The sequence below is a fragment of the Cygnus olor genome, chromosome 5 (genome assembly GCF_009769625.2).
Source record: "Cygnus olor isolate bCygOlo1 chromosome 5, bCygOlo1.pri.v2, whole genome shotgun sequence".
Classification (NCBI taxonomy): domain Eukaryota; kingdom Metazoa; phylum Chordata; class Aves; order Anseriformes; family Anatidae; genus Cygnus; species Cygnus olor.
In genome coordinates, this window is record NC_049173.1 from 30,366,365 (window position 1) to 30,391,595 (window position 25,231).

The following is a 25,231-nucleotide window of genomic DNA, read 5'->3' on the forward strand; positions in this document are numbered from 1 at the left end:
CGGGATGGGGCTGGTGTCTGGGACCTGCCGCGGGCGGCAGAAACCCCACATGTTTCTGCTACGCACGAGCCTTTGGGGCTGCTGGCATCTTCGGGAGGCGTGTGTGCAGTGCATCATCCATACGTCTGCCTCTATATATATCCCTGCCTCCTCGCAGCTCCCCGCGCACAACGCCGCGTGTCCTCGCCGCAGCTGGGAGCATGCTGCTATTTCCATCTGCTCCTGCTGACTGCGGGCACAAAGGTGCAGGCACCGGGAGCGCTGCGGCGAGGACGGGCTCCACATGACGGGAGCACCGGGACCGAGCGCGTCACCCGCTCTCCTCCTTCAAAAGACCCCAGTCGCGAGGAGAACCAGGCTCCGGCGTCCGCCCCCCCAGCACCCCGGCCTCATCCAGCACCACGCTGCCCCGAGCACATCGCCCCCTGCCAGCCCCGCGTCTGGAGTTTCCTTTACTTATTCAAGACCAGCGCCCGCTCAATTATTTATCACAGCAACTCGAGCCTTTGTGGTGCTGCTGGCGCCCCGGGCTCGCAGGCAGCCTGTGTACCCCCCGCTTTGGGGACAGGCGCCCTGGCGGGATGGCCCTGGGCACGGTGGTGTTGTACCCGGTGGGTACAAAGCCCCCCGGGGACCCCCAGCCCCGCCCCCCCCCCCCCCCAACCCACACCCGCTGCTGGCACAGCCACCGGGGGACCACGGGGCTGGCCCCCCCAGCCCAGAGACGAGGCACGCTGGCAGTTCTGACTGTCCTTTATTACTGAGAGCAGGGGCTGCCTCCAGAAAACGAGGGGCCCCGCTACCCAAAAATAGGATTCTGCAAAGAGGCGCCCCTGCCTCCGCCGGGGCCGTGCCCCCCCCCTCCGCCCCCGCCTCCTGGGATCACCCAGTGCGCCCCATCCACAGCACACCCGCTCGCCGGCCGCTCTGGGCTTCACCTTTTTTTTTTTCTTTTTTCATTTTTTTCATTTTTTTTTTCATTTTTTTCTTTTTTTTTCTATTTTACACACCAGTTGGATGTTACCGTCACATGAAGAAGAGAGATACCTGAACAAGATAACGGCTAAGAGCTCTAGAGTTAAAAATGAACACACAGCCCTGGGGAGCCCACCCTACCCCGAGGAGCAGGGGGGGCAGGGGGGGACGGGCACCCCTGCCCACAGACCCCGCTTTTGGGGACCCCGGCACAGCCCGACGCAGTGCCTGGCACTGGGGACCCTGCCACCCCTTGGCTTTGTGCGCGAGCCCAGCTGCAGCCCCTTCCCCAGGTGCGTGAATCTCCTCTGTTATGTTAAAAAAAGAGAGAAATGTGATAAAAATACAAATGTCCCTAAAAGCATTATTATTACTGTAGTAGCAGAATTATGACTTCTCTCCAGATTGTCCGAAATGGTCTAACGGGGGGGTCTCCGGTGGCTGCCGGACACTTGCTGGCGGCAGGACAGGGACGGTGCCACCGTGTCCCCAGGGCCACTTGTCCCCCAGCAGCAAATCCCCTGTGGCAGAAGGAGGGCAGGCAGCCGGGGCGGGGGACATGGGGGGCAGCATCCCCTTGATGGCTGCTCCTTGTTTTTTTTGGGGAGGTCTGGCGCAGGGTCCCCAATGCAATCGACCCTGGTGGCTGGGGCTCAGCCTGAAGGGATGGCACCGATGCTCGTGGGGGTGTCCCAGCTGCGGGGCACCCCAGGGTGCCTGTGCCGGAGATGCTGTGACGCAGGGACGATGCTCGTGGTGCTCTAGGTGGTGGCACCCCGGTCTCAGGCTGGTCCCCATGGCGGGGCGGTGTCCTTGGCACGTGTTGGGTGACACTGTGGTGGCCACAGGAAGACTGGGGTGCAGAGCCCGGCCCCTTCGGTGTCCCCGTGGTGGGCAGGGGGTGGCCGTGCCCTACCTGAGATGGCTGCGGAGGTGGCAGCAGCCCTGCTGTGGGAGGGCTTGGCCAATGTCCCTGGCATGGGGACACCCCGAGGATACATGCACACGCTGGTCACGGTATCCCTGGTGGAGCAGGGAGCCCTGTGGAGGGACACTGAGTGGCATCACCAGCCGGGGACGTGTCACAGCCAGCACTGCTGCTGTCCTGCTGCATCCAATGCCACCGGTCCCTGGCACATGGGGGACACCCACCGTGGCGACAGCGGGGAGCCAACGGGGAGGCGCGGGCACCTTGGGGATGCCACCGCTGGGTGCCAGCCCCCTGCAGCCAACAGCGGGGACACGGACACCGTTCTGCATGGCGTGGGGACGGTGGCACCCGCTCCATCCTCACGCAGGACCCCCCCGTTGGGCACTCGTGCGGGCCCCAGGCCACCCCGTGGGGATACGGCCGGGGTGCAGCACCCCTGGGTGCCACTGCAGGGGGGACGCAGTGGCATCAGGAGTGTGGGGGACGTGCCGGGGCGGAGGTAAAGCAGCAAACCCCGCTGGAGGCAGCGACAGATGTGCCCGCTTTGGCTAACGAACTGCGGCATGGCTTCCGATCCCTTGGGTGCCCCAGGGGTTGGGGGGGAGGTGGGATAGGACGGGGCAGGGTGCGGAGACGTCCCTGGGCAGGACGTGGCTCCCGCTGGGGCGACGCTGGCGGCTGGGAGAGGTTTGACTGGGCTGAAAGGGGGGGAGGCGGGACCCCCCCTCACAATGGCAGCCTCCCAAAATATGGGATGACACTGGTGGGGGGGGCCGGCAGGGCCCTGGGGACAGTGGCTGGAAGCACTCGCAGGAGACCTGCCCGGCGCTGGGGATGGGGACGGGGGCGCTCCGTCCGTCTGTCCATCCGTCCCCCACCCTCCACCGCAGGGCCACCGCCGTCCCGCCCCTGTCCTGCTCCAGGGCCGGGGGGGGGCTCAGGCTTTCAGCTGGTGCCACTGTGCCACCGCCTGCCGGGGCCGGGCGATCATGTCCTTCCAGTGCTTCACCTCGCCGGGGCCGCTCTTCCAGGACAGGTAGATCTGCGGGGACACGCACCGTCACGCGCCGTCCATCTGTCCGTCCGACTCTCTGACTGCCCCCTCGGGGACACCGGCACCTCTGCCCCTCACCCCTCGTGTTGTTCCACCCCCTCCCTTCCCCTGGGTTCGATCGGGTGCTGCCGCGCCAGGGGCTAATTGCCTCTCTGCGGCAATAACGGGGATGACTGCGCTCGTTTGTCATCGTTACCGTAACGAGCCGAGTGCCGCATGGATTCGGCGTCCATCAAACCCGTCCGTTTTTTGGGGCCGGACCCACCTTGCCGATGACATCGTTGCGGCTCAGCCTGTCCTTGTCCATGACGGTGATGACGATGGTCGTCTCGCGCAGCCGCTCCGTGGGGATGTCGAAGGAGAAGGACTCGTTGAAGACGGGGTTCAGGCACCGCTTCATCACCACCGTCTTCTTCTTCTCCACCCGCTTGTCCTTGTACATCAGCCACACCTTCACGTAGGGGTCTGCCGGGGGGGACAGCACGCGGCGCTCAGCCCCTGCCAGGCACAGGGACAGGGCCCGGCCCCCCGGGTGGGTGTTGGGGGGCGATGCCCGGGGTGCTCGTACCTGACGTGCCCCCGATGTCCATGGCTTTGAGGTTCCGCGCTTTGATGATGTTCACCACGATGGAGTTGGCGGAGGGGTTGTAGCACAGCGACAGCAGCAGCTCCCCGCGGCTTCCCTGGGGGGGGGGGCCGCAGAGGCCGTTAGGGCCCCCCCCGCCCCAAGACGGGCTCCCCAAAGGCGCCCGCTCCTCGCTGCGGTGCGCCCAGCCTGGCCCCAGCCCCTCCGGGTGCACAAACACCTCCGTGTCCCACCACGGGACCGGGGTGGTGGGCTGGGGACACCCAGAGCCACCCCAAAGGTGGACTTTGGGACCGGGCAGGAGAAAAAGGGGCCACCCTCGGGGGGGGACATTTCTGGGGTCATTGCCAGTGGGACATCTCAGGACCATCCCAAGTAGGACCTTTTTTGGGGCCATCCCCAGTGGGATGCTTTTGGGGCCACCCCCTGCGGGATGTTTTCTGCTCCTGTTAAGAGGCAGGAGAAAAGGAAAACTTTAATTTTAGATCTCCCTGAAATATCTCAGCCTGACCCCAAATGAGACGCTTGGTTTGGGCTACTTAATGCCTTTCTGTAACTGCTAGATGGGGACGACGAGGCACGAGCAGCCCCGTGTGGACACCCCGCAGGAGCACCCGAGCCAGCACGCGCCCCCAGGGTGGCCCCAAGTCGTGGCCCCTTTGGGACACTGCGGAGACAGGGGCAGCCCCCCCCTGAGGACTGTCCCCACGGGCCTTACGCTGCCGTCGCTGCACGGCTTCAGGTCCTTCCAGAAGGTCTGCATCTGGGTGAGGTCCACCTTGTTGAGGGGGATGGACACCTCCCCGATGGGGTCGTTACGGCTGAAGCGGTCGTAGTCCAGCACCTGGAGGTACAGCACGCGCTGCACCACCTTCTCATAGGGGAACCCTGCGACGGAGACGGAGGCGATGAGCAGGCAGCCCAAGAGCTGGGAGAGGTTCGCACCGACAGTAGCTGGCGGCCCCTCTCATCACCGGCAGCCACCGGAGAGCCTGCCCCGGTGGCGGGGCCCGGCAGCCGATCTGCCGCTATCCCAGTCCCTCCCAGCCCTTACCTTCGAAGAGGAAGGTCTCGTTCCAGTGCGGGTTCAGGTTCTTCCGCTTCACCTTGGTCTCCAGCTTGTGCTTCTTGTCAGGGAGCAGGTAGATCTTGACGAAGGGGTCGCTGGTGCCACTGAAGTCCTTGGCCGGCAGCTCCTGGGCCTTCATGATCTTGACAGTCAAGGTGGACTCCTGGAAGTTGTAGCCGACGCTGAACTGGATGCGGCCCAGGTTCTCCCGGCTGGAGCCATCGTGGCCCTCATCGTCCTCAGAGCCCGGGGAGAGCTGTGGCGGGGGAAGAAGGGGTCGTGAGTGGCGGACGTCTAGCTCGTGGCCATGTCGGCTGCGCCGTGCCAAGCTGGAGCCACAGCCACCGCCCTGGAGCTGTGTGTGCAGGGCCCTGAGCGCCGGCGTCTCCGGCTCTGCGGCGGGAGCTGTCAGCGGGCATCAGCCTCTCCCGTCTCACCCACAACCGTCCCCTCGAATGACTCCTGTCTCCGCTCCGCGGGGATGGGGAGCAGCAATTAGCCAAATCCCTCCTGACAGCCCGCCCGTCACGGCCCCGGCACAGCTCCCCGTGACGGGGACTCAGCGGCGTGGGCTGGGACTGCCGGGGGGGTGCGAGAGGATGCCCAGATGGGCGCAGGCGAGGGACAGAGGCCGGCGCCCCTTGCCCACCCGTGGCACCCACCATGAGCATCTCGCTGGTCAGGGAGTTCACCAGGTCGGAGACAGAGGAGCGCGGCTCCGTCTTGCGGTCGGACTCGTCGTTCTGCGTCTGCCCGGGCACGGGTGCGGTGTTCACCGCCTTGCCGCCGGCTGGCAACCTGGGGAAAGAGAAGCAGCGCCCTAGAGCGGGGCCGGGGGGACCCCGAGGAGATGCCCGCAGCCTGGGGTGCCCCGGTGGGCCGGATCCAGGCAGAGCCGGGCTGCGGAGATGCCAGCCACCCACAGCAGCCTGTGGGCATCCCTGGTGGTGCCAGCCCGGTGCCAGTGCGCAGGTCAGTCCCTCACGGCCAGCTCACCGGGCACACCGTCAGCCCAGCAAGGCGCAGCCACCGCCCCTGGCCACCTCCTGGCCCCAGGGGTCCTCTCCAGCACCCCTGGCTTTGGCTGCGCCCACTCAGTGCTGGCTGTGTGGCCGAGCCCCGGCGCTTTGTGCTGCAGCTCAGTGCCTGGCTGATAACCATCCCCTCTCTGGTCACCGCTGACCCAGGGCCACCTTCTCTGGTGTCCTGCAGCCGGAACACCCACCCCGTCTGTCCCCGTATGGGTCTCGGGCGCCTGTCCTGGCGGCTGCAGGGATGCTGGGCATGGAGCCGGGGGGAGCTGCGGACGGACAGAGCAGCAATGGAGGCGGGCGGGCACACACCGGGACCACGCTGCCGTGACGCACAGGGACAACGGGGGACACAGGCACACGGCGGTGGGGACAGACCTGAGGAAGGAGGGGATGTGCGCGTGCACACGCACTTGCGCCCTGGCCGCGGGGATGGCACAACTCCTACACAAGCCAAGGCACGGGGACAAATTGACAGACGGACAACAGGCGCAGCTCCAGGACGCACGGACCTTGGCAGCACTGACCCCGGGGTGGCAAAGCCACGCATGCACACAGGATGCTCACCGACACGGCAAGCACACGCAGGCACGCGCCAATGGAGACGCCGGAGACCTGGGAGCAGTGGGGATGAAGGCGGCGCTGGGGGGGGGGGGGGAGGGGGCTGTGGGCAGCCCCCTCACACAGGTGTGACGGCGCACGGGGAGGATGAAGAAACTGAGAGCTGGAGAGGCAAAGTCAGGTTAAAAACAGAGTGAAGGCGGAGGAGACAGCGGCGGTGGGGCCAGGCGGGTGTGGTGTCGCTGGAGCTGCCTGGGCCGCAACGTGCGCCAGCGGCGGTCGTGGGCCAGCAAGAGAAAGGGAGGAAGAGCAAGAGAGAGGAGGAGGAGCAGCGTCTTCCACCACGGGATGGCTGGCCTGGAGGGAGGGAAGGGGAGAGAGAGGAGCAGGGTGGACAGAGAGCTTGGCCAAAGGCACAGGAGACGAACCGAGGCGCTTGGCTGGAGCCGCTGGGGATGGGCTAGAAGGAAGAAGCCAAGAGATGGGGACGGAGGAAACATTTCGAGGCGGAGGAGTGCCGGTGGGGAGCTGTCCCCTCCGCCGGCCGAGCCCCACGGGGCCGAGGGGGCAGGGGAAGGAGATGGAGGCATGACGGCCATGCTCGCACTGTGATGGCGGGGACGGGGCTGCGAGCGGCTGCGTGGCACTGGGTAGGGGGGGAAGTGCTAAAACATGGAGCGAAACTGAGCCGAGCAGGGTAAAAATAGCCGGTGGGCGAGAACGGTGCCGGTTCATTAACACGCTGATCACGCGGGGAGGCAGCACCCGCCTGCTTCGCATCTCCCCAAAGAGGGCATCGACACCGCCCGGGGCTCCTCTGCTCCTCGCCGCTCGGGTCCGGCTGGGCTCTGCCATCGGCGCCAGCCGCGGGAGCTTTGGGCGGCCCCCGGCAAGGAGCCTGGTGGGGCCGCACCTCACTGCAGAGCTGCCCCCACGTCCCAGGGAGTGCTGCCCACCCCTGGGCACCAGTGGCGGATGAGAAGCGCGTTGGGATGCGATGCGTCTCAGCTGGCAACGCTTTATGGGGTCCCCGCAAGCCTGGCCGCGCCGTGCCCGCTCCCTGCACGCCCCCGTTCTCCTGGCACGGCGTCTCTGCCCTGCTCGGTGCGACGGCCGCCCCAAGCCCCCCCGGCATGCAGACAGCACGACGCTGGCGGCGATGAGGATGGGGATGGACGGAGGGAAGGCGGGGAGGGAAGGAGGGGGAGGAAGGGGTCGGGGTCTGCTCGGCGTCGCCGCTCCAGTGGCAGGACCGCGGGGGCCGGCGAGGAGAGCTGCCAGCGTCTGCAGACGTCGCCGTGCCCGCTGCCTGGCCGCTCCAACCTGGGCGCTCCGCGAGGCCAGCCTCCTCCTCCTCCTCCACCCTGGGTGAGGCCCTGGTCTCCTCCTGCTGCGGGACTGCCCTCTTCCTTACTCATACCTCTTGTCCCCCTGAGCGTTCGGCTGGTTCGGCTGCGTCCCAGCAGGTTGCAGGTCGGGGATATTGGCAAAGTCATCTTGCTCTGAGAGTCCCAAAACCAGGGATAACACCACCATCCGGCCTTCCCTGCCCAGGCGGCCCCGCACGCGGGGAGGAAGCAGAACGGGAGAGAGAGAAAGAGAGAGGAGAACAGAGCGTCAGGCGGGGGACCCGCTGCAGCGGTGGCCCCGCGGGCAGGGACAACCGGGGACGGCAGCGTGGGGAGCACTCCACCACCGGCCCCTGCGGAGGAAACGGCGTCTGGGAAGGGCGAGGGCTGCGGGGAGAAAGGTGCCGGCTCCTGCCCAACTCGCCCCCGGCACCACGGCCACCCCTGTCCTCGGCCGGTGCCGCCAGCACGGCATCCCGGGGCACGAAACTGCGCCCGCACCGTGGTGCCGGGAGCCGGGCGGGAGGGTAAACAGAGCAAAGAGCAGAAGCAGCAGAAGTTAATGGCTCCGCAGCGCGGCGGCGGTCAATGGCAGCGGCTCTGCGGCGGGGAAGCGCCGCACGCTCGGCACGGCCCCTGCTCCGCGGGGCCCCCCCGCCAATTAGGGCTGGAACCGGCGACAAGGCTGGGTAAACAGAGAGGAACACCACCCTGGGGATGGCTAATGAGCCTCATCTATAAATCAGGAAGCCGGCAAATGGAGCCGGCGAGGAGGCTGCCGGTGGGAGAAAACAGGCTGCGCGGCGCGGCGCAGAGGGGCCGCGGGGCTGCCGGAGGTGTCCCCACCAGCGGTGAGAAGGGGACAAATAAAAGGGGGGGGGGGGCGCAGCTGGGAGGGACCCCCCAGGGCGTCAGGGGCCAGCGGAGGGCAGCGTGGGGAGGACAGAGGAGGAAGGAGGGGACGGAGTGTGCCGAGCAGCGGCGATGTCATGTGCCGAGATATGGGGACAGCGCGGGGCGCAGATTAGTCCTCGCCGCTGGAGGCTGAAAAGCCAGCGCTGATAGGGGAGCTGCGTTTGAGGCAGATTAAAGATCACACGCCTCCGGCGGCTCCCACCCGGCTGCCCGTGCAGATCACAGCCCAGGCGGAAGGCAGGCGGGCAGGCAGCGATATCGGGGCCGTGCAGCCGGTCGCCCTGCGCGGGGGCTGCCCCCCCAGTGTCACCCCCACCGCCCTGGGGACGAAGCCGGAGCATCCCTGCATCCCCGCGCTCCCTGTGGAGCGAAGGGTACCCGGGTGCCACGGATGGCAAAGCCAGGGTGGGAGGCGAGCCGGGGGAGTTTGGGACCCCCTTCCCCAGACCCCCGCACTGGGGACGGAGTCCCAGCCCCCAGGGAGGCAGCGATGGGACAGGGGGGACCCGGCGCTCGCCGCCAGCCGCGCGCAGCGTTTACCCGAGCCTGGAGGCACCGCCGGGGAGAGGAAAGGACCGAGAGCGAACTTACAGGAAGGACTTCATGTCCAAGCCGCGGTTGCGGATTTGCCCCACCACGTGGTCCCAGCTGCCGGGGTTGGAGCGGCTCCGGCCACCAGCTGTCCGATGCTTGGAGCCGGCGGCGATGCCCTGGCGCCCCTGGCCGCCGCGGGAGCCCCGGGGGTTGCCGGCACCGGAGGAGCCGCTGTGGGCCTGGAGGTGGCCCAGGCTCTGGCTGGTGGTGGGCTGGCTGTGGTTGCCTCGCTGGTGCTGGCTGAGGGGCTGCTGCAGACTTTGCTGGCGCATGAGCGTGCGGGGCCTCTGGCATTTGGGGTCGCCTGCTGAGGTGGGGATATACTCAAGGGTAGTGGCTGTGGACAAGGTGGAGTCCTCGAAACTTAGGGAGAGGAAGGGCAGAGGAGAGGAGAGAAAGGAGAAGAAGGTGAAGGGGCAAAATTGGAGGAAGGAAAAGAAGAGAGTTAGAGAGAAGATGCCCCAGCGCAGGGAGCGCTCCGGCAGGGGCCAGCGGCTGCAGCGAGCGGTTCCTCTGCCTCCCGGCCGCGGCACGGCCTCCCCGGCAGTGCCAGGCTCCCGCGCTGCCGCCATCTCGCCGGCCGCCCCGCTGCTGCCTCCCGGGTGCCGGCGGCGAGGGGCTCGGTGCCCTCCTGCTGCCGCGGCGCCTTCCCAGCGTGCCGGCCGACTGACCTCGTCTGCGAGCTAATTAATTAGGCTGCTGCGTGAAGGCGAATCCCTCGGTGCCCGCGTGGCGCCCGCTCACGTGCTGCAAGCCAGCCAGCCAGCCCCGTCCCCGTCCCTCCCAGCCCAGCACCCAGCCCGTGCCGTGGGGTCTCACAGCTTCACCGTCCGCAAAGCACCGTGCCGGCTGCGGTCCCTGCAGCGATGGGGACTGAGCCCCAGGACAGCAAGCCGGGTGTCCCCGGGGCCAAGCCGGGCAGCAGGGGGACGATGGGGACGCAGCACTGGGGAACACGGATGGGCTTTGCCCCGCCAGTGAGGGGGCACGAGCAGGCGAGCGGCGGGGATGCCCATCACTGCCCACGCAGCCAGCCCCGTGCCGGGGCTGCAGGCACACGGGGCGCAGCCAGCGCAGACCCGGGAAGGAGTGCGATGCCCATGGAGCTCGCGGAGCTCATGGCTTGTACCAGCGGTGGGACAGGGACGGGGACAAAATGCGTGGCCGGGTGCGCGCCTGGCCGCGCCACTGGCGTGCAGAGCGGCTCGAGGGAGACGCAGCGCTGACAGCGGGTTTTTGCAGCAGCCGCCCAGCCCACCAGAACAAGGGGTGTGCAGCCCAGCCAGCCTGGCAAAAGCCCTCTGGGGGTCCTCGGTGCACGGGGAGACCCCCGGCACAGGAGAGTCGCCTTCAGCAGCAGCCCCCCCACCACAACCCCGGTCCCTGCGCTGCCCTGGGGCTGGCCGGGCGATGGCTGCAACCGTGGGGCGAAGCTGTGCCGTCGTGCATCGCAGCAGTGGGGAAACAGAGAGGGGGAGAATAAAATAAAATAAAATAAAATAAAATAAAATAAAATAAAATAAAATAAAATAAAATAAAATAAAAAAAGAGGTGAAGAAAGAGTGAGAGGTGAGAGAAAGAGAGAGAGAGGGAGGGGAGTGGAGAGCTGGGACAGATGCAGCCCCATGGCCGGGGCCTGGAGGCACGCGGGGTGTTGAGCCTCCCCCGCGCCTGCCGCCGACCTCCTTTCGGTTTCCTATCAAATCCTAAATTAGTTCAATTTACAACCTCTCCGTCACAGGAAACTAAATCTGGCTCTGCTCGGCCCCGAGCCAGCTGGAGGCGCGGGCTCTGCCAGCACCATGCCATGCGGGAGCCGGCTGGGGATGGGGCACTGCAACCCCCTTAAGCCTCCCAAAATCGATCCCCTGTCCCCAGCCTGGGATCCCCTGGGGCCACCGAGCGGCCGTAGGATGGTGGCACCGGGATGGCACAGCAGCCTGCTGCCGGCACGGATCATACCCAGGATGCCCAGCGTGAAAGAACCCCCCCAAAACACCTGAAATGCAGCAAAACATGACCACAAGTAGGCTCTGCAGAAAAGATGCTGAAAAAGCCTGCAGGCATCACAGCCGTCCCCTTAACCCTGCCCCTGCCAGACTGTGCGAGCGGAGCCCGTGGTGGCAGCTGTCCGTCCGTCCATCCGTCCGTCTGCCTGGCTCCCGGCCACCCGCAGCCCCTGCCTGACTCCATGCCGTGGCGGTGCTGAGCCACCCATGGGCGCGCGCTTGCACAGCAGCTGGGCGCTGCCCCGGGGGGTTTCCCCTCTCTGCTGGCACCGGGCAGGGAGACGTCCCGTGCCGGACCATCTCCTTGCGCTCTCCTTCCCCTCTCGCCTCCCGGTGCGTCCCAGCATGCCCAAAATGCTCGCCACTGCCCGGTGCTGGGCTCAGCGCCTGAGCAAGCAGGGGCTGCTGCAGCCCAGTGTGGGGGGAGCGGAGACCAGAAGTGTGGTCCCACCCGCAGAGCCACGTCGGTGGTCGCAAGCTGAGGACGCCCGACGTGCTCCCAGCCTCTCCGGCTGGTGAGTCCTACACGACGGCCGTTTCTTCCCCTAGCCCTGATAATGCTCGAGCTTTGCCCGAATCTGCCCCAGCATCAGAGCTGCAGGCGAGGTGCCGGTGCCAGGTCCCGCAGCAGCACCACAGGTAGGAGCAGCGCCACGTGGGGACGGGGCTGGCGCCGCCGCGCATCCCCATGCTGTGGGGACACGGCTCTTGCCCCAGGGGCGTCACCGAGTTGCTGCCTCCAGCCCGGGCACCCATCCGGGGGGGGGCTGTGCCGGAGCGTGCGTGCTCACTCACTTGGACAGGCTGAGCTTCCCTGCAGCCAAGTGGCTCTGCACCGTGTGCCAGCGGCCCCTCGCCGCCTTCCCCATGCTGGGCTCGCTGTGGGCAGAGATGCTGCTCCTCATGCCGTCCTCGCCGCCGCGCTGCTTCTCCCCGGGGCGGCCGTCGCGCTCCCCCGCCAACCCCGCGGTGGCCGACGCTGTCAGCTTAGCCCCTGATAACAGAGAGCCACTGGGCCGGGCCGGCGGTCGGACCCCCCCAGACAGACATGAAGAGGGGCCGGACGGACAGACGGACATGTGGGGGAGCCGTTTTGTATGGGGAACGGGGGGGGGGGGGGGGGGGCGAGGATGGGGGAGAGAGAGCCAGAGGTGGACAGACAGACGAGACAGACAGACAGAGAGAGAGAGAGAGAGAGAGACATCAGCACTGCAAAAAAAAAGGGAGGCCCCTGGCCGGAGGGTGCGCGGGGGGGGCTGGTGGAGGTGGCAGAACCAAAAAAATCCAAAATGAAGGGGGGAGGAGGCAGAGGGGCCCCGGGCCGGGGTCCTGTCCCGAACGCGCAACCCCAACCCGTGCTGCCGGGGGGCCCCGGGGCACCGGGGAGCGGGTGGGGGGGGTTGCTCGTCTCCATGGGGCTGCCCATGGGGGGCCGGGGGGAGGAGGAGGAGGAGGAGGAGGAGGAGGAAGGCGCGTGGCTGCTGCCCATGTACTCACTAGACGCGAGCAAGCCCGGTAAGGAGAAACTCACTTGAGGGAAAGGCGCGGGTCACCATACGGGGCGTAAGGTGAAATGTTTAGTATAAACTCCTTGGGAGGGTACGAGCTCCATTTCTGCTGCACTGTGTTGTCATTGTTATTCCAAAAGTCTCTGTCTAGATCGCTACAGCGGCCGGAGACGAGGGGAGAAAGAAGAGGGAAATACAAGAGAGAGAAGCTGAATTCCTGCCGGGGGGAGCGCAGCCCCCCGCCCCCGGCCAGCCGCTGTGGCCGAGCCCTGCGGAGAGAAATGGACAGATGGACAGGCAGGCAGGTGGACAGACGGACGGACGGAGCGGGGCAGAGCTGCGGAGAGACAGGCTGGGAAGGAGAGAAGGACGCAGAGGGGTTAGAGGGAGCTGACGGCGCTGCGACCCCGCACGTGGGCTTGGGCAGGGGGCCGCATCCTGGCATCCTCGGCAGCCGGGTCCAGAGGCCGACGCTGTGCCTTGAGATGGGGGTGGGAGACGAGCGGCGGTGATGGGAGGGGGCTGCGCCCGGGTACCCCGATGCTGGGACCCCCCATCCCCTCCCTTTTGCCAGTGTGGGGAGATGGGAGCAGATCCCATGCCTCCTGCTGCCACCGAGCGTCAAAAGCAGCGCTCGGTCCTCGCACAGCTCCCAAAATGCTGCCGGCTGCACAGGCAGAGCCGTGTGGGATGTGGCCCCGTCCCGGATCGGGATCTCTGGTGTCTGCACCCCACCGAGGCTGGGGTTTGCGGCGGCCCTGGTAGGGACCGTGGCTGTTTTCTGCCCAGGGCGAAGTGCGCTCCATCCCCACGGCGCTGCACGGTGCCAGGGGGTGCAGGAGCGCAGCCGGGGGCCCCTGGCTGCCAGCTCCCCATATGCACCCCAATTCCACGCTCCCTGACACAGCCCTGGTGGTCCCAGCTCTGCGGGGCACTCCATCCGTGGGGCAGGGCTCAGCACGCCCAGCCCGGGGACACCGCTGGGGACACCCACACCAAAGGCTGATAACTCCCCATGTGTGACTGCAGGAGTGGGGGATGCTTTGGCACGACAGGGGGACCACCCATCGCCCAGTCTCCCCAACCTAAAATCGAGCCCACGGGAGAGAGCTGGGCCAGCGTCTGCTGACGCCCTTTTGGGAGCAGAGGGGACAGCCACCTCTGTCCCCAAGGAGGGTCCTTCCGCGGCTGGGTGGGTCCGGGCACCTCGATCCCGGTGTCCCCACACAGGTGACGGCAGGCAGGGCGCTGTGTGGGCTGTGGCTGTGCCGGGGCCCCCGCTGGCACCGCAGCCCCTGCCCCTCTCCCCCCGCCCTGGCACCTACTTGATGGTTTTCTTCTCGCTGCGGCCTCGGCTGGAGTCTGGGGTCCCCACAGTCTCCAGGGACGTCTTGTAACGCTTTCCCTATGGGGACAGCAGAGGGTCACGGGCAGCATGGAGCCCCCACCATGGCAGGGGGGGCTGCACCTTGTGCCCTCCATTGCTTTGGCACCAAATTTTACCCTCGCCTTCATGGCCTCCCGTGGGTGCCTCCTGCCCAGCAGCTGGCTCTGTCCCCATGCTGGGCACCAACCCCAGGACGGAGCAGCAGCTGCACCCTGCACCCTGCCACAGGGCAGGAGTGCGTAATTTTAGGCTTAATTGAAGTTGGATTAATTGAGTTCACCTTCCCAGCAGAAGGGAAGCGGTGCCATATGCTAACAAAGCCGCTCTCGCTCCTAACTGGGGCTTGTAATCAGGGCGCTGCGCTGTGATTTCCTACGGTGGGTTCGGCGTGCCGCTCTCTTCCAGGGCGGACAAGAGCGCAATTAATGCTGATTAGTGAACGATTAGGAGCAGCGCTGCAGGTGCCCGGAGACTGCAGCAGGACGGGAGAAGGGCTGCGGGCACAGACCAGCCCCCACCACGGCACCCCGGGGCCTGTCCATGGCACGGTGCCCACGGGCGCACCGCCGCCACCGTCCCCCGAGGTCTGCCAGCACGGGGCTGGCGGCTCAGCCGGCTTGGCCATGGCTCCTGTGTGCCATCGAGGGTTGGGGACACGGCTTCCAGTTCCCAGCCTGGACGTATTCCCGGCCGATTTCTACTTCTTTGCTCCTCTGCCAGCTTTGCCCTTCTCCTCCCACGTTTCGCGCACGGGCACGCTCGCAGGAGCCGCCGCCTCCCTTTGCAGGCAGGTCTGGGTCCCCCTCCCCGCCACGCCGTGGGGGCTCTGGCCGGGGGGGTTCTCCCGTGCAGAGAGCCGCAAGAGAGAAACCGCTGCCTTCAGAGCACTTGACCCAGATTTGGATCTCGTTGTGAAGGAAATGCAGTCAGGGCCGGGCAGGGTGGCGAGGGGGCTCAGCGACGCCGAGCACCCCGGGGTGCAGGAGGAGCTGGGGGGCACAGCCCACGGCGGGGACGGGGACAGGGACGGGGACGGGGACGGGGACAGGCTGGCTGCCTTCCCGCCGGGCTCTAGCAGGAAAGAGCGCGCCGAGCAGGACAGGGGCCAGATCGTTGCAGCTTGTCACAAGCGTATATCTATACGTATTTGGAAACTTCCCTCCATGCCGCACAAACAGTTTCACCCAAACATTTAATTATCGCCTTTCCTAAAGAGCAAAATAAAAGCTGCAGCCGGCATCGCCGCAAACTGTGCTCGGCAATGGGCTCTGCCTGCAGGCAGCCCCGCACCCCTCAGCCCCCCATGGGGCACGGCCACCCCGCTGTCCCCCCCTGCGGGCACCCAGCCCCAGGGCCACTTACCAGTCTGCGCTGGCACCACTGGCAGATGCCACACAGGACGATGGTGACGCTAAGGCTGACGGTGATGATGGCTGAGACGAGGATGACATCGCGGGAGGGGGCCCCTGTGGGGGAGCAGAGCAGAGCTGAGGTGGGGGACGGGGAGGGACGGCCCTTCTGGGGACCCACGGCTGCCCTACGGCACCCACGGCCACCCCAGGGCACCCCCGCTCTGTCCCCCCGCTCTGTGCCCTGTGTTGCAGCCTGAGAGCCCCCCACATTCACCCCTCTGGTCAAACCGCTGGGGGCCATGGCACAGGGAGCTCCCCCCCAGCAATAAATGTGATATGGGGACCCGGACACGAGAGGGGAGGGAGACCCCGGGGCTGTGTGGTGGCCCTGGCCGAGAGCCCCTGGTGCCACCCCGCTCCTCCCCACACCTCTCCCCGCTGCAGCGTGGAGGTTTGGCGGGACCCCAGCCCCACTCAGGCCCACCCCTGTGTAGGACCCCCCCTGCGGTGGCATCCGTGCTGTGACATCCCCGCTGCCAGCGTGGGGTGGGGACCGGCCGCCGCTCGCGCCCCAGCCAGCGGTGGGAAGCAGCGAGGCCGGAGCGAGCGTGCCCGTAGCTGTGCTGCAGTATAAATATTAAACAATAATCGTTAATAATTAATTCGCCCGCAGACCTTGTTATTGTAATGAAATTTGCCAGCGGCTCAGGCGCTCGCATGAGTCAGAGAGGCAGGATCCAGCGCCCCGGCATCCCCCCGGTGCGTGGCGGGGACCCCGGCGCCCCGCTCCCACGCCTGCTGCCCGGAGAAGGACGAGGGGTGACAAAGCGGCCCCAGCACTGGTGGCCCCCGGCCTCGGGAGGGAATAAAACACAGAGGCAGGGGTGACGGTGGCAATGAAGAGGAGTTTTACAAACGCCCCAGAAGCGGCTGCCTCGGACGGAGCTGCGCGCCTGCTGAGGCTGCGAGGTGGCAGTGCCAGCCCCGGGGCGGTGGGGACGGGGCTGGGGGCTCCCTGCGGGCTGGGGTCCTGGGACCACCGGCAGCCCCAGCCCACACACACACGCTGCCTCCTTCCAAAACCAGGCCAGGGGGGCTCCAGCGCTCGGTCACGAGGACCCGTGAATAAAACCCGCTTAGCAACTGTTGCCTAGGAGGGAATTTGGGACCAGCCCTTAATTTCAAACATTTATAAACTGCAGCCAGAGAAGCTGCTGGGGGCGCAGAGCGCTCGGCATGGGTTAACTGGGCAGCCTGGTGTGGGCAGGGATGGGGGCGAGCTCTCCTTCTGCCCCCCAACTCACCCTGCTGCTCGTCCCCATGGCCCTGAGACCTGCTTGGTGACACGGTGACACGCAGGACACCTCACCTGCCGCTGCACCAGACCCCAGCCAGGGGAAGTGGCATCCCAGTGCTCCCAGTCCCCAGCATCCCTGCGCGCTGCTGGCCTCCCCAGCACCTGGGGCTGAGCTTCCATCTCATCCCTGCAATGCTCCCGGCCACCATGTCCCTTCTGTGTCCCCAGGGGAAGGGAGGGGGGAGCCAGGCGGGACAGTGAAGGGCTTTGGGAAGGCTCAGCACGCCCTGAGCAAGGCCAGGCTGGAAAATGCCAGCTCAGCTGCTCCAAAAGAGGCGAGCTAATGGATGCGGTGACAGTGACCCTGTGCCGGTGGTGGCTGTGACCCCCCCGGCTTAGCCAGCAGCTTCAGGAGATGCCACGGTGCTCGCAGGGTCAAGTTCATCTCCAGTATAATCCGGTAAAGGGAAATAAAAGGGGAGAAGAAAAGCGGGAAGGGATGCGTGCTGCCTGCACCGTGGAGCCAGGGCTGTGAGGATTATCCTGCTTAGGAAGGAGAAATCGGGGATGCTGTCACCAAGGGGACTTTGGCTCCTGCCGGCGCCACGCAGTGCCGATGCTCGATGCCTGCCCCGGTGACACCAGCGGGGACCTGCCCCCCCTGTGGGGTCACGCGCCCCCAGCACCAATGGGGAAACGCTAGCCTCCGCTGCAGCAGAGGTTTAAATGACTTGTTTTCTGGGCAATTAGCGCCGCTTAATTAGACAGAGAAGCTGAGCTCAGAGCTCCTGGCTGGTCCCCAGCCACGGGCGCTGCCTGGGGCGCAGCAGGGTGGCGGGGCTGGGGGTGGCACGGGTGGGGACGCAGCCCCGCGAGCGGATGGCAAACGCAGCGCTGCTTTCTCCACGGGTCTCCTGCGTGGAAAGGGCTGGGAGTAGGGGGCCAGGGCTGGGGGGGGGGGGGGGCTGCACAGCCGCCAGCCACTCCTGAGCACGAGCGAGCGCGCAGGGAAATGCGAGAGGGATGATGGTTTCCTAAGCGCCGCGTGAGCCGGAGATGCCGTGAGATCGGCCCGGCGGAGGCGAGAAGTGCTGATGCCAACAGATCTGACACGCAGCGGAGCGGCAGCACCGGTACTGCCGGGGGGGTGGGAGGGGGGACAGCGGGTGCTGGTGCTCCCTGGCCTGGGTGGTGCTGCATGCCTCAGTGGCCCTGCGCACCTCAGCTCTGCAAGATGGGCTTTGCTGGAGCTTGGCACAGACAGACCCAGACCCAGACTCGACCAAAAGCCCCCCCGGGGTCACCAAGCTGCCACCACACACCGCTGGCCCTGGGCAGTGCCTCCCGTGTGGCAGCGGGTGGACAAAGCACCTGCGAGGGGTACCTGGAGGGATCCTGGCCACTCTCCCCGGTGGAAGGAGCTGGGAAGCTCTCCCAGGGACAGAAAGGGCTTGGGCAAGCGGTGGGCGCGAGCCGGCAGCATCCGTGGGCATGGGGCTGGCTCTGACCTCTGGTGCCTGCTCCACAGGTGCCCTGTGGATGCCCACCCTGCATAGCCTCGCGGGGCTTTGTTTTTGGGTGCAGAACCGGGGGAACAGCCAATTTCCCAAACGATTCCTGGGGAGGAGCAACCAAAGCTGTGCAGAGCTTCCCCCCCACCCTGCTTCCAAAATACATCCCCACCCCACCCCGCCTGCTGCGCTCTCGAGAAGCGCCATCAAAGCCTCTTCCGCAGCCGGCGTGCCACAGCTCCACGCAGAGAAACTTCTCCGCATGCCAAGCCGCCTTCCGCCACGGCGCGGGTGCCCAGCTCGCCCGCCCCATGCGCCAAGCCCCGCGCCAGCCCCGCGCCTCGCCAGCCCGGCAGCGGAAGCGCACGCGCTCGCGGAGAGGGGGAGCGGGTGAGGGTGCCAAGCGAGCCGTGCCTTGCAGCCTCAGCAGGACACGATGCTGAGCCCAAATGGGGCGAATGGAGAGGGGACATGGCAATGATGAGGAGCAAAGGGAGCGTGATCCTGTCCAGCACAGTCTCAGAGTGTCCCTGTGCTCCGCGGGAGGGCTGTGCCGTGCCGTGCCGGAGGCCGCGGGGCGGGGAGCGAGGTGGCCGCTCTGCCACACCGGGGCTTCCCAGATGCTGTTTGCCTGGCGCCAGGCCGTTAATTCCTCCTCTGCTCATCCTCCCACTCATTTGCTAGATATTTCCCAAACCTCTTATTTTTAGGTTGCAGCTGAGAAGCTGTGAATTTGCAGCTTTCGCTCCTGTGCGGGATGCCGGGCGCAGTGTGGGTGGGATGGGCAGAGCGGGCGGCGAGACCCGGACCCCACGGCGGGCAGGGGGAAAGCGGCCGGGGGGCTGGGACGGAAACCCCCTGAGGAGGGGGCTGGGACCAGTGCTGTCCCTGGAGGGGAGCACGGCTGCGTGGCAGGGATGTTGGAGCCCTGCAGCCATCCCGCCACCCTGGCAGGTTTCTGGCCGTGGTCCTGCCACCCGGCACCCGTCTGCACAGACAACGCGCCGAGTGCCGCTGCTCACCGCACCAGGCGTGCCTGGGGCGAGAGGGAAGGGAACAGGCGTCTGCTCTCCATCTGTGCATCTGTCTGTCTATCCGTGCGTCCCCCTCTCCAACACATCCATCAATCTCTCCAACCATCCATCCCTCGTACACATCTGCTTCTCCATCCAGCCATCTGTCCAGCCCCCGGAGCTGTCAATCTGTCCGTCTCTGCCTCCCCCACGTGGAGCAGCCTGCCCCGGGGGGCTTTGTCTCCAGACCCCCAGGGACCCCCTACACCTCTCCAGCCCTCTCCCCCAGCACTCAGATGCCTGCTGCTGCAGTGATGCCGACACACCGGGGCCTGGCAGGTGCCTGCTGCCGGAGGTGGCACCGTTGGCTCTGGGAGACGAGGATGCCCTCCCACAACACCAGCACTGCTCCATCCTGGTGCCAGGAACCCTCCTGGCGTGCAGGCTGTGTGCACGGCACGGTCACTGGCACAGCCACAGTACACAGCACGTGCAGGGCGGTAAGGTCGGGTCCTGCTGCCCCCAGGGCACGATGTCCCCATGCCCATGGCAGCCAGGAGCACCCGTGCCCCACTCCAGAGCAGAAGCTTGTGGTAGAGGCAGAATCTGGCACGTGAGCACACTCTTCCCCCAGTGGTCTCCCATGTCCGGGCTATTTTTGGCGCAGGATTTCCGGAGACGTGTGTGGTTTCTGCGCTTCGTGGTCCCCACTGTGCCGCTCCTCCCGACAAGTGCCCACCCCCCCAGCCCCTCAGGACTTTCTGTGCCCGTGGGTTTCCATCCATCCCACGAGGCGTCACCCTCCCTGTTTCAAGCCCACCTCCTGACATCCTTGTGCCATCCCTCACGGCTTCCCCCCACCTTTACCTCTCCCATGCCATCTCCCCCAAAACGCAGGCACACTCAGGTTGAGCACCTGCATGCACAGCCTCGGCCTCACCCCCTCCTCCTCCTCACCCCTGCGAGCCCCCTGGCAGCCCCCGGCACTGTCCAGGCAGTGTCCCTAGCCACCAGTGTGGGGATGGGAGCCCCTCAGAGGGCTTGGTGCCAGGGGCTGCGAGCACACGAGGGATGCTCAGCATGGTGGCAGCCCCCAAAACAGAGGCTGGTGGTGCTGGGGGAGGAAGGAAAGTGCAGGAGAAGAAACACAGCTGGGAGGGGAGGAGAGAGGAAGGGAATAACAGCCCAAGGAACGCCCGGGGGACACGGAAGGACTGGGAAACCCCAGGCTGCACCCTTAGCTATATGCTGAGACCCCGGGACAGCAGGGATGGTCACCTATGGGGCAGCGGGGGCAGCCACCCATCACCCCCCCAGCCTCCAGTGTCCCACTGCGCGCAGGCGGGGCGACGCGCATCCCACCGCGCCCTGCACCGCTGCGCTGCGCCCTCCCTCCCTCGCCGCCCCAGCCTCCTCCATCGCCCCGGCTCCATCTCCGTCAGCGCCACCGGCCGCTTCCCTTTCAAACCTCATTAACTCCCCCCAAGGTGACCCGCTGCCTCCTGCAGCAGGGCCGCAAGCCGAGCCACCCGGGGACGCTGCGAGGGGACGGGGGACCCTGCACGCTCACGGGGCACCCCGAGCCCACGGGTGGGCGCACGGCAGCCCTGCGCGGCGAGAAGGCCGGGACCGCAGGGTACGGGACGAACACCCCGAGCCCTCCAGGGACACCCCTGCATGCCCCTGACCCCCCAGCCCTGTTCCCAGGAGCCCAGGTCCCCGCTCGGGCCCCGCTCAACGCCCCGGCTGGCGCTCTGCCTTTGCACACAGTCCCTGCGCGCCAGCCCTGCTGTCGGCTCTTCGAAAGCCCTTCCCCTGCTGAATTCATCTATAATAGATATTGTAGCTGAGCCCCCAGGGGCCGGGGGGTGGCAGCGATATTATCTGCATCTGTCTTCATTCCCCTCTCCCCCGCCCTTCCCCGGCAGGCTGAAAAGCCGCGAGATCAGGCGGAGGAAAGCCGCCTCCAGATCCTCTCCTGCTCCTTGGCGCGGGGGGATCAGCCAGACCTCCCTGTCCCCGTCCCCACACCCCCCCGCAGCCAGCCCTGCCCGTCCCTGTCCCCGTCCCGCCACCTCTGTGGGCAGCTGAACTGCTCGGGGGTGGTGGGCAGGGAGCGACAGCTGGCAGCACCCATGGGTGAGCGAGAGCCCGGGGGGCTCAGCACCCCCACAGGCACCCCACTGCCATGGGGGATGGGATGGAGCCACCGGGGGGGAAACATGGGCGCTGCCAGAGCTGGGGAGAATGGGGATGGGGTGAGGCTGTAGAGGATGCTCTGGGGCACAGGCAGCAGCACGAAGCCCGCTCTGGAGGGGCTGGGGGCCGGCAAAGGGGGGAGCCCCAACCCCCAGCAAGGCAGGGACACGGGGGGGGGGGCAGGACAGGCAGGGGACAAGGGTGCTGTGCCCGCACCGTGCGGGACGCATGGCTGCAGCAGGTGCCTGGCTCCCAGCGAGGCTGGCCAGCCCGCGAGCGCTGCCAGCCCTCCGCTCTTTGTCTGCCTTCCCCCGGCTCCGCGCTCCCCCCTTCCTCACAGCCCCTTCGCGCCAGCCCCCCCGCCCGCCCCCAGCCGTGCTCCTGACGGCATTTCGTCTCATTTCTAACCCGGCTCTCAGCTTTTGTCCCACCCTCGGCACCCGCTCCGACGTCCCCCGGCACCCGCCGTGCCAGCGCGCAGCCCTCCCCGAGACAGCGCCGGGGGAAGGCGCACGCAGCACCGGGTTATTTATCCACCGCCTCCCAAGGGGCCAGCAGAAACAGAGCCCGTGGGGACGGGGACGCAGGTGGGGACCAGCGGCCGCAGCTCCCAGCACCTGCCTGGTGTGTGGGGATGAAGCCGCTGCCCGGAGAGGGGACAGCTGGCACTGGCAGCAGGGACGGAGGGGACATCTCGCCTGGCAGCACGGCGTGTGGCAGGGCAGTGGGGAGGGGGGGCACCGGCGTGGGGGACATCGTCCCCGTGACACAGAGGGCACCTTTGGCTTCAAAGCCAAATCTTCAAAGCTTTGCCCTCGGCCACAGCTCCCCTGACACGCCGCAGGGCGCGGTACCGCGGGCAAGGGCCCTGCCAGCGGCGCAGCCCCCCCAGCCCCCCAGCAGGATGTGGCTGCTTTGGGAAGCCCCCCCAGCTCGGTCCCGGTTTTGAACACCCCCTGCAGCTGCCCCCTCGGGCATCCCCCCCATCATCTACCAGCGGCTCCCTGCCCTCTGAGGCTCCTTTGCCCCAGACACGTCACAGATGGTGGCAATGTTTCCCGAATCACCCCAGACATCCATCCGCCCCCTAAAACACACAGGGAATGCCGGAGGCCACCGCCACCGCCCCGCGCCCCCCGGGTGGGCTTTGCCCTCAGAGGGGCGCAGCACCGGGCTCGGGAGGGCTGACGGCACCCTCTGCCCAAGAAGGGTCTCTCCCAAAACCAGGGCACCCCCATGTTCTCCACGGCCCCCCAGCACCCCACGCAGCCCGGCTCTTCCCAAACCCAGAGGGGCTGCCAGGAGCAGGGGCAGACGCGGGTGCCAGCGGAGCAGAAGCGCAGAGGGAAGCAGGGGCACCGATGAACGAAGCAGATGGTGTCCTGGTGCTGGGCACCGCAGCACCCTGCTGCCCCGGAGCCAGCCTTGTGGGGACACCCCTTTGTGCGGGGAGAGCCAGGGACAGATTTGGGGGAACAGAAGGGGTCTGCGCCCTGTTCCCACCCCAGCAGCTCAGGCTCTGCCGTGCAACCTCGCAGCCTGGCACAGCAGCTGGTGGCCCAGCGTGTGCCAAGGGGGACACATGGTGGGGGCAAGGGGCAGGGGCAAACTGGGGGCAGGTGCAAAGTTCGGGGGGAAAATCAACTCGGGCGCAGAGCTCGGGCTCTGGGAGGGAAGGGCCACGCATAGTGCCGGCGGGGACCGGGCTCACGTCCCCCCTCTGCCACCACACTGCCGGGTGACCTTGGCCAGGCCATTGGCGGCGGCGCGCTCCCCTGTCCGCAGGGCATCCCATCCCGGTGAGGCTGTGGGGACGGAGCACCGTGGGACCGAGCTGCTCCCGTGCCGCAGCAGGTGGGAGCGCCGAGCCCCATGGAGATGACAGCTTCCACTCGAAGGCTGCTCACCGGGGCCTCCAGCTCCCGGGCAGCGCCGGCGCTGTCACCCGCCACGGGTGACGGGTGCGTGGCGGTCCCCGGCGTGGCCCCACGCTGCCGCTTCCCGCAGGCCTGGCTCTGCCGGCTGCCTGCAGCTCGCCCCAGCAAGGCACGCCGGCAGCTCCTGCGCTCCCTGTGCTCCACCACATCCCCGCCGGCACGTCCCCTGCCACCGCAGGACACGCCGTCCTTCTGCCCTCTCCCTGGGCCCGGGGACCCCAAAGGTGCGAGCTGCCGGGCCCCGGCGAGCCGCCGCGTGCCAGCAGCATCCCTCCTGCCACCCTTGCCCGAGACCACCCCGGCGGTGTCCCGGAGCCCTCGAGGCGAGGCCGAGCGATGCCTTCAGAGCATGAGCTCAGCAAAACGGCGGAGGCCAGAGCCCCCTCCCCAAGCCCTGGCGCGGCGGTGGCGGCGCTGGAGGAACGGGGCCGGGGGACCCCGGGAGGCGAGGGCTGGGGAGGGGCTGCGGGGACGGCACCGGGCGCTCAGCCTCGGGCTCCGGGCGCTGCCCGGGCTGGGGGGCGCCGGCCCCGAGGGTTGGGGCAGTGCCGGTGGGGGGGGGGGGGGGGGCGGGTGGCCGGGGAGCCCCGGCCCCAGCGGCTCCGCAGGGCGGTGACTCGTCTGGGAGCCGCGGCGGTGACTTTGTCCCCAAAGTGCCGTAACTCCCGGCCGGGACCTCCGGCCGAGCCGCAGCCGGGGAGGCGAGGGGGCAGCCGGGCAGCCCGGGGCGGGCGGCGGGGGGCGGCGGCGGCGGTGGTGGGGAGCGGTGCGGGGAACCCGGGGTTGGGCGGGGGGGTGGCGGCGGCGACCCCCGGTGCCCCCCCCCTCTCCCCGTCCTCCCGGTGCCCCCGGCGGGCTCACCTGCGCTGGCAGCCTCCGGGTCGAGGTACATGGTGGCGGGCGGCGGCGGGGCGCGGCGGGGCCGCGGCTCATCAGACGGCGGCGGGCGGCGGCGGGGCGGGCGCGGGGGCCGCGGGCGGCGGCGGCGGGGCCGCGGGGGCCCGCATGCGGCGGCGGGGGGCCGGGAGCCCCGCGGAGCCCGTGCTGCCCGCCCGCTGCCTGCCTGCTGCCGGGCGCGCGGGTGCGTGTGCGTGTGTGTGCGGGTGTGCGCGCGTGTGCCCCGACCGCGCATCCACTTGCTGCTCGCTGCTGGCGGGAGAGGAAACTGCAGCCGCCGGGGAGAGGGGGGGGGGTTTGGACGGGGGGGCGTCGGTGCCGTGAGCGCGGCGAGGGCGGGGGGGGGGGGGGGGGGGGGCAGCGGCGCGGCCACGCGTGTGCACCGGGTGCCGCACACGCCCGGGGCGCCGCGCCCACGCCCACGCGCGGTAAGACGCGGGGGCGCGCACGGGGCGCCGCGCCCACGCGGGAACGCCCGGCCCCCGCACGCCCACGCGGAACCGCGGCCGGCGCCGCCCGCGCGCCCCCACGCAGCGCGCCCACGGCGGGGGCACCGCGGGCACGCGCGCGGCGCCGGCCGCGGGGCGCACACGCGTGGGGGCCCACGGGCGCGGCACGGGGCTGCGCACACGCGCGCACCCACGCGCGCACACGCCCCGCACGACGCCCCAGCCCCGCAGCTTCCCCGGGCGGCCCCGTTCCGGACGGCTCCAGGCCCGGTTTTCCCGGTGCCGGGGGGCGGCGGCCGCCGCCGGGGCACTGCGGGCAGGGCGGCAGCGGCGGGCGGAGGAAAACCCGGAGCGGAGCCGTGGAGGCGCGGAACGGGTGCGAGCCGTGCGCTCGCTGCCTAACCCCCCCCCGCCCCAGCACGCAGAGGCAGTTTCTGCCCGGCTTTTATTGCCTCGTTACCATTTGCTAAAGAGATGCAGGAGAAGAGCAAACAAACGGGAGCGCGGCTCTGCGGAGCGCTGGGGCTGTGCAAACAGCGGCACCTCCGCCTCCGTCCCCCGGGGGGCTGCGCGGCAGGGGGAGCCCCCACCGTGGGAGCGGTGGGAT

General features: G+C 68.0%; 1 protein-coding gene across 5 annotated transcripts; it reads right to left on the minus strand.

Annotated features, from left to right (window-relative positions):
* Positions 1-1,325: 1,325 nt before the first annotated feature.
* SYT7 (synaptotagmin 7) lies at positions 1,326-24,240 on the minus strand. Of its 5 annotated transcripts, XM_040560222.1 has the most exons (13): positions 24,140-24,240; positions 15,332-15,435; positions 13,908-13,987; positions 12,606-12,737; positions 11,870-12,085; positions 9,063-9,428; positions 7,628-7,753; positions 5,278-5,413; positions 4,601-4,871; positions 4,265-4,434; positions 3,529-3,643; positions 3,226-3,425; positions 1,326-2,948 (listed from the first exon to the last, which is right to left on the minus strand). In XM_040560222.1, the coding sequence occupies exons 1-13, from the start codon at positions 24,168-24,170 to the stop codon at positions 2,844-2,846; spliced, it is 2,052 nt and encodes a 683-aa protein (XP_040416156.1). In that variant the 5' UTR covers positions 24,171-24,240; the 3' UTR covers positions 1,326-2,843. The 5 variants fall into 5 exon arrangements, with proteins under 5 accessions (XP_040416156.1, XP_040416158.1, XP_040416157.1 ...); XM_040560224.1 differs by lacking the exon at positions 11,870-12,085; XM_040560223.1 differs by lacking the exon at positions 7,628-7,753.
* Between the last annotated feature and the right edge of the window lie 991 nt (positions 24,241-25,231).